The sequence below is a fragment of the Macrobrachium nipponense genome, chromosome 28 (assembly GCF_015104395.2).
Source record: "Macrobrachium nipponense isolate FS-2020 chromosome 28, ASM1510439v2, whole genome shotgun sequence".
In the NCBI taxonomy this organism is placed as follows: domain Eukaryota; kingdom Metazoa; phylum Arthropoda; class Malacostraca; order Decapoda; family Palaemonidae; genus Macrobrachium; species Macrobrachium nipponense.
In genome coordinates this window covers 63,339,870-63,352,532 of record NC_087217.1, presented here as the reverse complement: position 1 = coordinate 63,352,532, position 12,663 = coordinate 63,339,870, and the positions used below count along the sequence as shown (strand labels likewise).

Sequence of the window (12,663 nt, the reverse complement as noted above, 5' to 3'; positions counted from 1 at the left end):
ACAGAACCCCCGTCGTAACCCGGGGACTGCCTGCATAGTAGATTACATACTGTATTATTGGATACTGTGAAGTAAAAGATCCACGGAAAAGATGCATATTTGTTGTGTTTGTGTTTTATGATAGTCTCATGGTGCTTAAGCTGCCAATAGCCAGACAATGGTTCTGTAAACATCAGTTATGAATATATTCGACAAGTCCCCATAAAGCCAAAACGCCAGTTACCGATCCCACAGATAAGTGGGGGCTGCCTGTACTCTGTGTATTGTAATATTATTTACCAGATGCTTTTATTACATTTTATGTATTTTAACAATATTCACAAGTCATTATGCCCTTCATTGCATTGTAACATTATTCATTAAAGGGTGTTATGATGTTGATTGGACTGTAGCATTAATATATTCAGAGAAATTTTGCTTTTATTTAGTGAAAACAGTAAACTAGTATACCATGTTTGTCTTGTCTTCAAGAAAGTTTGAGTTGGTTTTGTTTGTTTACAAGGTAAAACTACTGTTGGACTATTATTTTACTAATAGGTTGTCAGTATTCTTGTTGTTGGGGTCCAAAGAGACTGCAAAGAACATGTAATTCTGCCTGAATTTATCTGTGAAAGACAGACACTTTGTAGGTTACAACCCCTTGCAAGAATTATGAAGGCCTTCAGAAGCAGACTTCAAACAGAGTGTTTAAACCAAAGGTGCACATGAAAATGGGAGTTGAATATTGCAGGATATTTAGATTTAAAGTGTTTATATAATTACATCTTATGAAAATAGAAACATTTGACATTTTGAAGCTCATTTATTTCCGTGTCTCACACTATTGTGGTAATGCTTTTTATTTGTGAGACCAACCTGTAGTCCCAAAAATGTTTACATCCATATATGTATCATGTCATTTATATTTTCAGTGTTTTTATCTAATGTAATTTATTTCAGTTGCAGTTAAAGTAACAGTTTTCATTATGCTTTGAGAGATTTAGGTTTTGTCAGCGTTAATAGTGATAATAGTATGACTTTGTGCTTAAATTATTCTTATTAAAATACCTGTAGTATAACCCCTATATATTGGGTTACTGAGCAGGTAGAGCTCCCCATTATGCAATTTTCATCCCTCTCCCACAGTTTACAAAGGTTTTTTTCTGTAATTCTTATTTTTTTTGTCAATTTTGTAAGATCTTACAGTGTTTATTGTTTACCATTCTAGTTACAGCATACATATTCTATATATATTTATTTATGCATAAAAGTTTGAAAAATTATTTTAGCTATAAATACATTGAAATATTGATACAGCCTACAAATTAATCTGTTAAAATTTTCAGTAATTTTGGCAACTGAAGAAATGAACACTGATAGCAGAGAGGACTAAGCAAATTATATAGTATAGAAATGAGATACTGATACAAATAAAAATGAAAATTTTAGAATAAACTCTGAAACCTCACAGGCACACTTGCCACCCTAATCAAGAACCACATGTTAAAAAAAGTAAAATATCATTGCCATCAGGTACAGAATTTAAAAAAAGTAAAATATCATTGCCATCAGGTACAGAAGGATTATCATGGTTAATTTTTTACAAAGTTTTTTAACATATTTTGCAGGTGCAGCAAAACTTTATGCATATTGGATTGTTGTCAACTATAGAGAAGCATATGGAATGTTTGCATGCAATGGTATCTTGTTTAATCATGAGTCTCCAAGACGAGGTGAGACCTTCGTCACAAGAAAAATTACACGATCAGTTGCAAAAATTCATCTTGGTTACTTAGAATATTTTGAACTTGGAAACCTCGACTCCCAAAGAGATTGGGGTCACGCAAAGGATTATGTGGAGGTAAGTTTGCCATGTGTACCACCCAGTGTAGCTATGATTTATCTGTGTCAGCAAGAGCTCCTAAATTACTGCATTTGATGACATACGTCATCTGCTCTTCATGCTACCGTCAGAGTTAAGTGAGCACGGTATTAAAGATGTAAGAAATTATATAATAATAATAATAATAATGATAATAATGATACTGAAAAATAATTAGTATTGTTTATTTATAATGAGTTATGAAATGACAGTTCAGGATACATTTGGCATTTTAGAAGGATGTCTCTCATGCAACCAGCAGGTTCAAATAACTGGCAGTCCTTTGGTCTTAAGGGTGCTGGTTATGAGGGATTTTATTATAATAATACTGTTGTAGTGATAATCATGGTGAGGTGATATTTAAGTAAATACCAGTAATATAGTTCATATGGATTTTGGAGGTACAAGCACTGGTACTAATGTTTGGTTGGGTAAACGTTAGCCTACCAGATACCTCAACTTTGCATATAAGACCCAACTGACTGAAAAAGAATAAAAACTATAAGAGTAAAAGTGTAAGAAATTTTAAAGTTATTTATTAGAGAGCTATACATTACAAGTCTCACTTACTCATTATAGAAAACAGCAGTCAAGAAAGTGATAAATGGATGCAGGTCTGGGTTATGCTTGTGATTATAATATATAATGTTCTGTGGATTTAGCCTTTGTCACTTTTCATTTCATATTATAGTAGTTCTCCCTTCATTTTCAGTAGGTAAATCTTTTCTTTGATCTTTAAGTATTTTATTAACACATAGTAGTTAATATAGTACTACCTATTTATAGCTGGATTTGTTGAGTATTGTTTTGAATTTGAAAAATATTAAGATATAATAGGATTGCTGAGAATATATGAGTGCCAGGAGCAGTTGCATACTGTAATCTTAGTCATGGTATTTGTGTACTTAATGTAAATGTATGCTGAGGTAGATTTAGCTATATGACAACTGTGCTGGCTGCTGTATCCCATCATGCTGCAATTTTACCTGGAACTTTGTCTACGTCTGGTATTTTAATTTATCAGGTGAAATCAGAACATGGCCCGTTAGTGCGTAAATGTAATTGTTCATATGCAGAACAAACCTTCGGTCTTAACAATAGGATTACTTTCCAAGCACCAGCTGGTAACCGGTTAAAGCAGTCAAAGATTGTAAAGCAAGGAATCTATGAGATCTGGCAGTGCCTGCGCATACAAGGGGAAAGCTGGTCAGAGACTGCGCATTGGACCTCATGACGCTTTAGTCTTTCCTTAACCGCCTTGGGGAGTAGTCGCTTACACTTTGCTCTCCTTCCAAGCCAGTTGTTTGTGCCCTTGTTCTGTCTTTCAGTGTGAAGCTTCCTTGGCCTGTGAATGAATTCCTCATTCTCCTGAAGAAAGTCTTAATCTAAAGAGTCAATTGCCTTCGAGTAGCTCTCTTCGGCGACGTTCCGTGTCTTGGGACCGGGCTCGGTTGACGTCTCACAGTCGTGTATTACTCGTCTCGTCACACGGCCGTGTACGCTGTCCCTCTCATCAACGCGTACGTTTCACCTGACGTACATGTACGTGATCATTTCACCAACGGTGTATATGGTTCTTCATAAGAGTCTGTACGCGGTTGGAGCCGGGATTATGCACAAGTGTCGTTGCTTGATGACACTAAGGAACCTTCAATAGTTGGGTCTTTGAGTGTTAAGAGACTTGTCTCTTACCACTAATGTCCAGAATGCTAGGCTCCCTAGCAAAACTTCATCAGTGTTGCTACAAAAGGAGGATGATACTCACCAAGCCGCCTTCTTCACGTCGTCGGTCACCGTTGCCGAAGCAGGAGGAGGGAGACGCTCATGAGTTTTTGTCTTCCTTTGCAGAGTTTATTGATCTCATTCGTGGGTTCAACAATTTATCACACCAACATGCATAGAAGCCTTGCTGGGTGCCAGCCAGGATCCTGAGACTTCTTTTGAGCCTCGTAGACAAGGGGCGAATACGCCAATTTCTTATTTTTGAGTTACGAGCGTTTAAAGTCAGGTATAGGTGGCAGACATGATTATTACAGAATAGCATGTTATTATACAACGTTAGAATCCTCTCTCTCTCTCTCTCTCTCTCTCTCTCTCTCTCTCTCTCTCTCTCTCTCTCTTGTTCTTCTGAAGGGTTTAGGGGGTGTTTTTCTATATCTTTTTCTCTCTAATTTGCTCTCTTTTTCTTCTATTTTTTTGCACTTTTCTCTCTCTCCCCAGTTCCTCTGAAGGGTTTGGGGAGGTGTTTTGCTCTCTCTCTCTCTCTCTCTCTCTCTCTCCCTCCTCTCTCATCTCTCTCTCCTCTCTCTCTCTCTCTCTCTCTCTCTCTCTCTCCTGTTCTTGTGAAGGGTTGGGGCGGTTGTTGCTGAGTAATTCAATCATAATAACAAAATAATGTGGAATGTAAACAAAGCCAGGCTTCACTCACGTGCTTGCCAGGATGACTAATGGGGGAGCTTGCTAGCACGCATCTGATTGGCTGAGAGGCAGCCCCTTAACTCGGGCAGAGCTAGCCATTTGCCCTTTGGCTGGGCTGCACGCTGGGATTCACCCCTTACGCTCTGAAATTTCAGACCTCCCCCGCTGCTCCACCTGTGTAAAAATAGGGAAACTGAACCAAGAGTTCTGAGCCAGCGTGGGTCAGAATTGTGAAACACTCTTCACCACAAGTTTTTCAGTACTTCCACCTAGCAGAGAACACACATACCTCATTTTCTTACTCTTTGAAATGGAAATAGTCAATGGCTAGAATATCATTACTGTTGAAAATTTACATGCCCCTTGACTTAGTTTTAACAACCATTTGCCTTCAGTTGAGTTATCTTCAGTAATTATACATTCTTTGTTTGAAGCATTTTTAATGCAATTAGTATTTTTTATACAATTTTTATGGATTTTTCCACCAATTTCTGTGTGATAAGCATCTAATTAACCACTTGTATTGTTAATTACTATTCAATACACTCTTACTTTACTGAATTACATCAAACCTTGCTGTGCAATCCTGTACCTAATGTATAGTAAAGACAAGCATCAGAAGTGAAGTAAACTTTGATATGAACACTTTATAATACATACCTTAGAATTGCTGTATTTTATTGCAATTTTTTTATATTGCATTTCTGTATGCTGCAGTGCACTTATTGGTAGGAGAGACTTAATTTTAATATTATATCTGTCTTTTATGTTGCTCACAATTCTGTTGAACTTAGAGAAGAATTCTTCTTCCTCTCAGGTGACCTCCTAGTACATGTCATGCCACTTTTTCCCATATTTACTCTGCAGAAATCGTAAACTATGGATTACATTTTTGAGTGACTGCTTCTTTACTTCTGCCAGGTATTGGAATTCTCCTCCTGCCTCTGTTTATCCTGACTTATATTTCTTACTATAAGGGGCTGGAATTATAAACTAAAAGGTACAGGAACCTTTAAAGATAATCTTTTTGCGAAAATGCATAACATGTTGTACCATAAAAAACTGCCTGTCATATAAGTACTGTTTCTTAATGGAAGAAAATTTATTTCATGATTTCCATAGCAGTCAGTGAATGTTCTGTTTCAGTTCAAACAAGACTGCATTGATAGTTAGAATATTTTACTCAAAGAATTTGAGGATTATTCATCGCAGCACACACTTGCCAAATTTCTCCAAGTGGATCATAGTTTTGGACCTCCGTCGTTTTCCATTTTGGAAACTGCCTTCCAAAATAAATTATCAGTGATTCATGCTTCCTTGCATATATGCCTGATTGAAGCTTTGCTCACTTATGTGGCCCCTGCTGTTATAGTGCAAGGCCCTAAACACTTTGGTAACAGGACCTCCTTGCTTATCAATCTTAAAATATTTCAAAACATTATAATTAACATCTTGTGCTTGACTAAGGATTCTAGTTGAGGAGCTTTGGCCATCCTTGCTTTCTGACAGGGTTTTCTAGTTCTGTAATGATTGAAGGGGGTTATTAATCACCCATCTTTGACCTGAAATAGACAGTAGATGGGGCAAAGCTTCTGTTACAATTCTCTTTATTATGAATGGAACCACTGAAAACTTTATATAGTATGTCATGAATTGGTTACTGTGTATTAATTTTATTCAGTCTATTAGTCTAATATGTTCCTTTTTCTCAATACTTTTTCCATGAGAATGATAAAGTTTGGCAATGGTTGTAAATATTACAAGTTCAACTTCAACACCCCAGTAGGGTAGCCAGAGAATAGATTGTCCATCTCATTAGTGTTTGGTCTCAAAAAAATATATTTTCTATGAAATCAAATGATTTTACTGCTGTGGTCAGATAGGATATGGATATGAGGAGACCAAAATGGCCATATTTGAACTGACACAGCTGCTTTTTAGGATGTAATGGGTAGATATAACCTGAGAAAAAGATGTTTGTAACAAGATACAAGTGTTGTCAAAGCCAATGATTGAAATTGTCAGTCAACCACAGTCTTTAAGCCAAGGGAGCAGATGAGTACATCCAAGAATGGAGGAGCTGAAGCACAATGATTTTATTACAATGAAAAGCATTGCACTGTTATAGTGGGTGAGGGTTACTTAATTTAGATTGCTGCAAGTGACTTGAAGTAAATGATTCAAAGAAAATTAAAAGATACCCTGTCAAAGGAATAGAAATAAGAACTAACAAAAATTGGAAAATCATATTAATAAAATGTCACCCAGCTTCATGTGGGGTGACATGAAAAAAGATTATAGAGAAGGAGAGGCATTGTTTAATAAACAAAATGTTCAAAGGGCAAACAGGAGGAGTAGGAAGGAATGAAATTAGAATCTTATCACAGCAGAAAATATTCAGGAGAGCAGTGTCTATGAAAAATTGAAAAGATGTAAAAGGGACAAATTATGTAAAAGATGAAAATGGAGAATTCAAGTTTAAAAATAAAAAACATTCAGACAATGGAGGCATTATCTTGAAAACCATCTGAATGAAGAAAATGAACATGAATTGGAGGACATTCGCTTAATAGGGAGAGCAACAGGAAACATAACAGCTGGAGAGGCTGAAAGGGTCCTCAAGAATATGAAAAATGGAAAAATAAATTAAATAAAAGTCAGATCCCTATTCAAGGATTCTACAGCCACAGACCTTAGGTGCAGAGAAGGAACAACAGCTAGAGTAGTAGTATCAGTGTATGCAATCAATTTGTTCTCCAGACCTTGCCACATGTTACTAGTACTATAGATAAACACTTAAAATTACATTATTAAACCTATTGTACTGGCCATCATCATGGACCTTTTTGGTTCTAAATCTTAAAAGTTCATTTAAGATATAAATAAAAGATCTGCCAGAGATTCCCTATGGGCCACTCTCCCATCCAGGAGAAGTGGACCGTCTTCTGTGTGAACACAAAGGACCATCTGATCAAACCCTCCGTTCATTGGATCATGAACTTCCTTGTTGAATGACATCAGACCAAGCTCCTTTCAGTCGCCATGGTGAAACGCTATCTGAAAAACATGTGCTTTTGTTTCCCTTTCTCAGGGCTTTTCTTATGGTCCAGATGAGAGGCTTCTATGTATGGTGTGAGTCATGTATGCTACCGAGTAGGTTCTGAACCTTTTATGCCAAGAATGTCTGCTTGTGCGTGTAAACGTAAGAATATGTGTTTATAAACTCTTCCTCCCTTTCTTACTTTTTGATATATCAGATCAACTTCCTGGCATTTCCAAGTAACTTTTTGGTACTTCAGTAATATGGACAGGTGTCTGCAGCTCAGGACACCCATATTTTGATCCCAAGATAAAGCTGCTTTCTGACTCATGAAACTTTTGGTGGTGGCACATGGTTCTATGATCTTTCCCTTACTTGAGTGAGGCTCTACACCAAGTGGGAGGTTACAGGAGTTGTTGCATCCTTTGCTTGCTGTCACTGCAGGGATCATGGTATTTCTTGGTGGGTCATATGGCTTCTGGTCAGTTAACAGAGTTGATTTCCCACTTAAGGAGTGAGTTTCTTACATAAAAGGGAATACTTTGTATATGCATTGGAGCAAATATAAAACATTGTTGCCAAGTTCAGTGATTGTCTCTAGTTGGCATTGAAGGATGTTTTTGTAAAATAGGTGGTGCTTTGTACACATAGTACTGTAAACAGTTGATATTTTATTTTACCTTGTTTTTTTCCTTGATTCCAGGGTATGTGGCTAATGCTCCAGCAAGATGAACCCGAAGACTATGTGTTAGCTACTGGAGAAGTGCATTCTGTTAGGGAGTTTGTTGAATCATCATTCAAAGAGGTAAGCATCCGTTAACCCAGGTTAATTTAAATGTTTTTGCTTTTATTGTTAAACTTAACACTATTTTGGATATATTTTTCAAGTTTTTTTCCAGTTGTATGTGTTTGTGTAAATAATGTATAATGTTGTCAAATTAAGTGACTAAGTCAGTACATAGATATGATAATTTTTTATTTGGCAGTTTGAAAAGATGAAAATTTATATTTTCCTGTCGTACATGTATAACCAGTAGGGCGCCCTAAAGGTGATAACTTGCAAAGCTTCAAGTTAAACCATTAAAGGGGTAACTAGGTATTTCGGAACTCTGGTACATAAATGTTATCATTAATTGCATTTCAAATAGTCTTCCAACATCAAACTCATAATAATATGACAAATGATACCATGCGAAATGATTCTTTTTAGTGGAAGTGAGAAGACATAGTTTAACTGAGCCTAGTATTAAAAAAAAATTATCGAATTTGGTACTGAAATCATCAATTTTGAGAACATTATAATGCAATAATTAAAACATTTAATTGGGAATATTTTATATTTTAGAAATAAATCTTGCATGGGATGAAATTTAAAGATGTAAGGTTTATCTGCTGAAAGAATTTTTCTTTTATCCTCAATACTTTTGTAGATATTAGCATTTGAATAGCATTAGGGCCAGGCTGGGCCACCAGAATTGAGCTCGTCTCCAGTAGTAATGACTTTGCTTTGCTCATAATAATGCAACCCTGTTTTCTTTTTAGTCTTTATTGATGTATGATTGTTTGTATGACAGTGTTCTATACCTGAGGTGCTATTATTTTCAGATTGGAAGAGAGATATACTGGGAAGGATCAGGTGTCGACGAAGTTGGGAAGGAAAAAGGATCTGACATTGTCCGTGTCAAAGTTAATCCTAAGTATTATCGACCTGCTGAAGTAGTGAGTACTGTATTCGAAATACTTTTGGCATCATTTTCTTACCCATTTTCTGCTTTTGCCAGTTTGAGTATGTGGAGTGCTAGGATTTGTTTATGACCATAATGTCCCAGACCAGAAGTGTCATGGTTGTTTAAGGCTTTAGATAAGCATTATTTTCTCAAAGCTGGGAAAGGCTGAAAGCATAATCATTGCTTTGCATAGTACAAAACTATAAACAATAAAATCCAGTTCAGTTCTGTTCCCTGAGGCATATTTCTCCAATACACATTCACATTTTTATATTAAACAGTTCTACAAGGCTTCGCTTACCAAATTCTTCAAAATTATTTGAGTTTTTGTAACGCTCGATTTTCCCTCCATCAGTTTTTATTTTTTTCCCCTCTATTTTAGGCGGCGAAGTCCAAGGGAATCCATTATCTTTATTTGCATCTTTTGATTCCCTCCTTTTGTTCCTTCTCCTTCCTTTCCCACTCCTCTATCCATCTCTTTTTTTTTTTTTTTTTTTCTGTCTGCAAGTGCATACACACATTTACAGCATTATTATAATGTTGAATATGAGACCACCAAACAAATTTGTTACTCTCAAGAGGCCCCACTCAAAGGATTTGTTTTAAATGAGAGGTGAAAATTTGAGCAGAGTAAATTTCAAGAGACCCCAAATAAAGGGGCAGCTAGTACCCCTCTTGTGGGTTCTTATTGATGCAATAACTAGGGAACAGTATATAAGAATTGGGTATATTTACCAATATTCCTCAGCCTTCTCCCATGGCAATGTTGATGGTATGTACATTGATGGTAGATCTTGGTTTTATCTTTTCATCTCCAAAGTAGTATATCACATTACTTTTGTAAGTTTTGATTGCAAATCTTTTCTTGTTAATTTTGTTGTTAAGGTTAATTAATTACTTTACCTTATTTAGATAGTTACCCTTGTGAAGTACGGGCAGTCCCCAATTATCGGCGGACTCGGTTAATGGCGCTCCAGTTTTATGGTGCTTGTATAGCGCCATAAGGGACCGAGTTATTATGGTTATCAGCACCATAAAATGCAAACAACAGAGTTACAGCACCATAACATATCTAACAGCGGTGCCATGAACCGAAAACTTGGCACGATAAGCACCATGAATCGCGGAGTCTCGGTTAATGGCGGTTTTCGCTTATCAGCACCCTGCTGATAACTGGGGACTGCCCGTATAGTTTTGTCATCATGGAAGTCAGTATTGTACTTGTTTCTTTAACCTTGTATTAATTTTTTACAGGACTTCCTTCAGGGAGATCCAACAAAAGCCAAGACTAAATTTGGTTGGAAGCACTCATTTGATTTTAAGGTAAGTAGTATTGTTTGTGATAATTAAGTATCATTATTATAAAATTCATATATAGAGATAAGTGACAAGTATCCATAGACAATATACTTTGTTACTTTCCTTAACTTCCCACTGACTCCTAGCCCTTTGGCATTGGGTGGGTCACTTCAGAGAGCAACTATACTTGGAGTCAGCTCATAGCTTGGCACTGATTAGTTGCTCTAAACAAAATTAGTTAGGCTTTTTTATAAGTCTTAACTGCTCCAGTTTTCCACCCTTACCTAATGAGGATTGATATTAGAATAATGACCGTGCATCATACCTGTGACAAAATTTTTGATTGCCCATTAGACATGAAGGATGGTGAGGCTGGATAGCATTGATAGTCAAGCAGCCTTCATCATCAAATGAAGTACACATCTAATGCTAAACTCTGCTTCTAGTGCTGGGTCTGATTGTGATAAACTGGTGATCTTCAAGGTATGACAAGCTTTGCGTATGGCTTAAGTACAAGCTCAAGGATTGGGTAGGAGAGGGGTTCATCCATCCTTCAAGTTTAGCTTTGTGGTAGACGGGAAAATATCTGGAAAAATGTCAACAATTAACATTTAATGATTATATTAAAAGCATCTGATATTGACAAATAAACAGTGACACTTCATGAAAGAAACTATAGCACTAAGAATATGTAAACCAAACAAGAAAAGGGTAGTTTAGACAAAACCCAACCCTTGATTCCTTTTGATTTCCATTTTGGGAATGGAAATTGGTCAGATTTTAGAATTGGTTGGTTGAAGTTACCTTTAAAACTTAATTTGAATACTGATTGATACCCAACTGTACAGAAAATATGATTGTCAAAATAACATTACACAGTGAATAGTATTCAGGGTACAATTCTGTTACTCATCAATGAAGAAAGATAAAAAAAATTGTTAGGATCTCTTCAAAGAAGATATGCTAACATAGGAGACTGATATCTGTGGTCTCCCCAGCAAGAAAAACAGAGAAGTATCTGCAGAATTGGCAAAGATTAAATTAATCAGACAGTCTTCCTCTGGAAATTAAAATTCATCACCAAAACAAAGAGGTGAAACCATTATACCCAAACCTATTCAGTGTAAAAATTTTAGTAAATATAAGCACATACAAAAAATTTAACAATGACAGTAAATGAACACATGGGATCAAGCAGTCATGTAACATTGTGGAATAGAACACCATTTTGTGTTGATGAGGCAATGATGATGATGTGGTCAAGCCAGCACACTAATTCAAAAGATAGTCCATTCTAGATGTAAACACTGAAATAAAAACATTGAAAGCTAAAATAAGTATGCCCATGATAGAGAGGCAAAATTGGAACAGCAAGTAAGTGACCCATCCCAAAAATATATGTATAAAATTATAAAGAAAAGATTTAAAAACATCTTGAAACCTTGTCTTCTCATAGTTGACAATATTAAAAACTTTTTGAAAATCATGGCTTTTTGTAGTTTGCAAAATTATAAGAATTATAGATTTAACAACCTCTTTTCAAAATATGGAAGCCAGTATATGATTGTGTATTTGCAAAAATTAGGAAGGAAGTCATTAAAGGAAGAAACATTTCATGGAAACCGCATGTCTCAAGCAACACACACACAACACTGCAGTTAAAGAAATTAGGTAAAAATAAGAAAATTAACAGATTAATCTCAAGACTATGAAGACTTGCCTAAACATATTGTGGATGAAGTATTCACAATCATCTTGCAATATCAAATATACGTACTTGAAAACATCTAGATCATATTAGCAGTGAATGAGATCTTGGTGAATACTTCCATAAACACTGAAAATGTCTCGGAATATGAATTGTGCAACTGCCAAAGGTCTGTATTATAACAAATGGTTTACGGTCAGGAGATTAGAATTTAAAATTTCCTCATATAGTTACATAGTATCTCCAGATTAAAAGAACATACATTTTGATTTAGTCAAACATGTAGACCCATAGCCAAAAGTTATACACTCCAAATTGATAGCCAACTTTTGAAGAAGAATCTTTTTAAAAAGAATGGTGATGTGGCATCATTATGTCAATAGCCTAATCAAGCAAAGATCTCAGTAATCCATCAAACTATAGACCAATGTCCTTAAAAACCTGTCTTTTAAATGATGGAAAAATTGATGTATTCAAGGCTAACATGTTACAAGCTTAAAAATTAAGTAACACCCCTTTCAGCGCTGAATTAACTCATAGGTCCAGCACATGGCCATTGGCCTAAATTCTATATTCCTTCCTTCCTTCCTGTCAGTGTTACAATCATTAA

At 35.9% G+C, this 12,663-nt stretch overlaps 1 protein-coding gene across 2 annotated transcripts in view; it reads left to right on the top strand.

Annotated features, from left to right (window-relative positions):
* The window catches only part of LOC135201818 (GDP-mannose 4,6 dehydratase-like), a 42,624-nt gene that overhangs the window by 26,426 nt on the left and 3,535 nt on the right, over positions 1–12,663 (top strand). For both annotated transcript variants that reach the window (XM_064231091.1, XM_064231092.1), the window contains 4 exons: positions 1,608–1,840; positions 8,023–8,124; positions 8,925–9,038; positions 10,301–10,369. In XM_064231091.1, the coding sequence (XP_064087161.1) occupies positions 1,608–1,840; positions 8,023–8,124; positions 8,925–9,038; positions 10,301–10,369 (518 nt within the window). The remainder of the gene's footprint in view (positions 1–1,607; positions 1,841–8,022; positions 8,125–8,924; positions 9,039–10,300; positions 10,370–12,663) is intronic.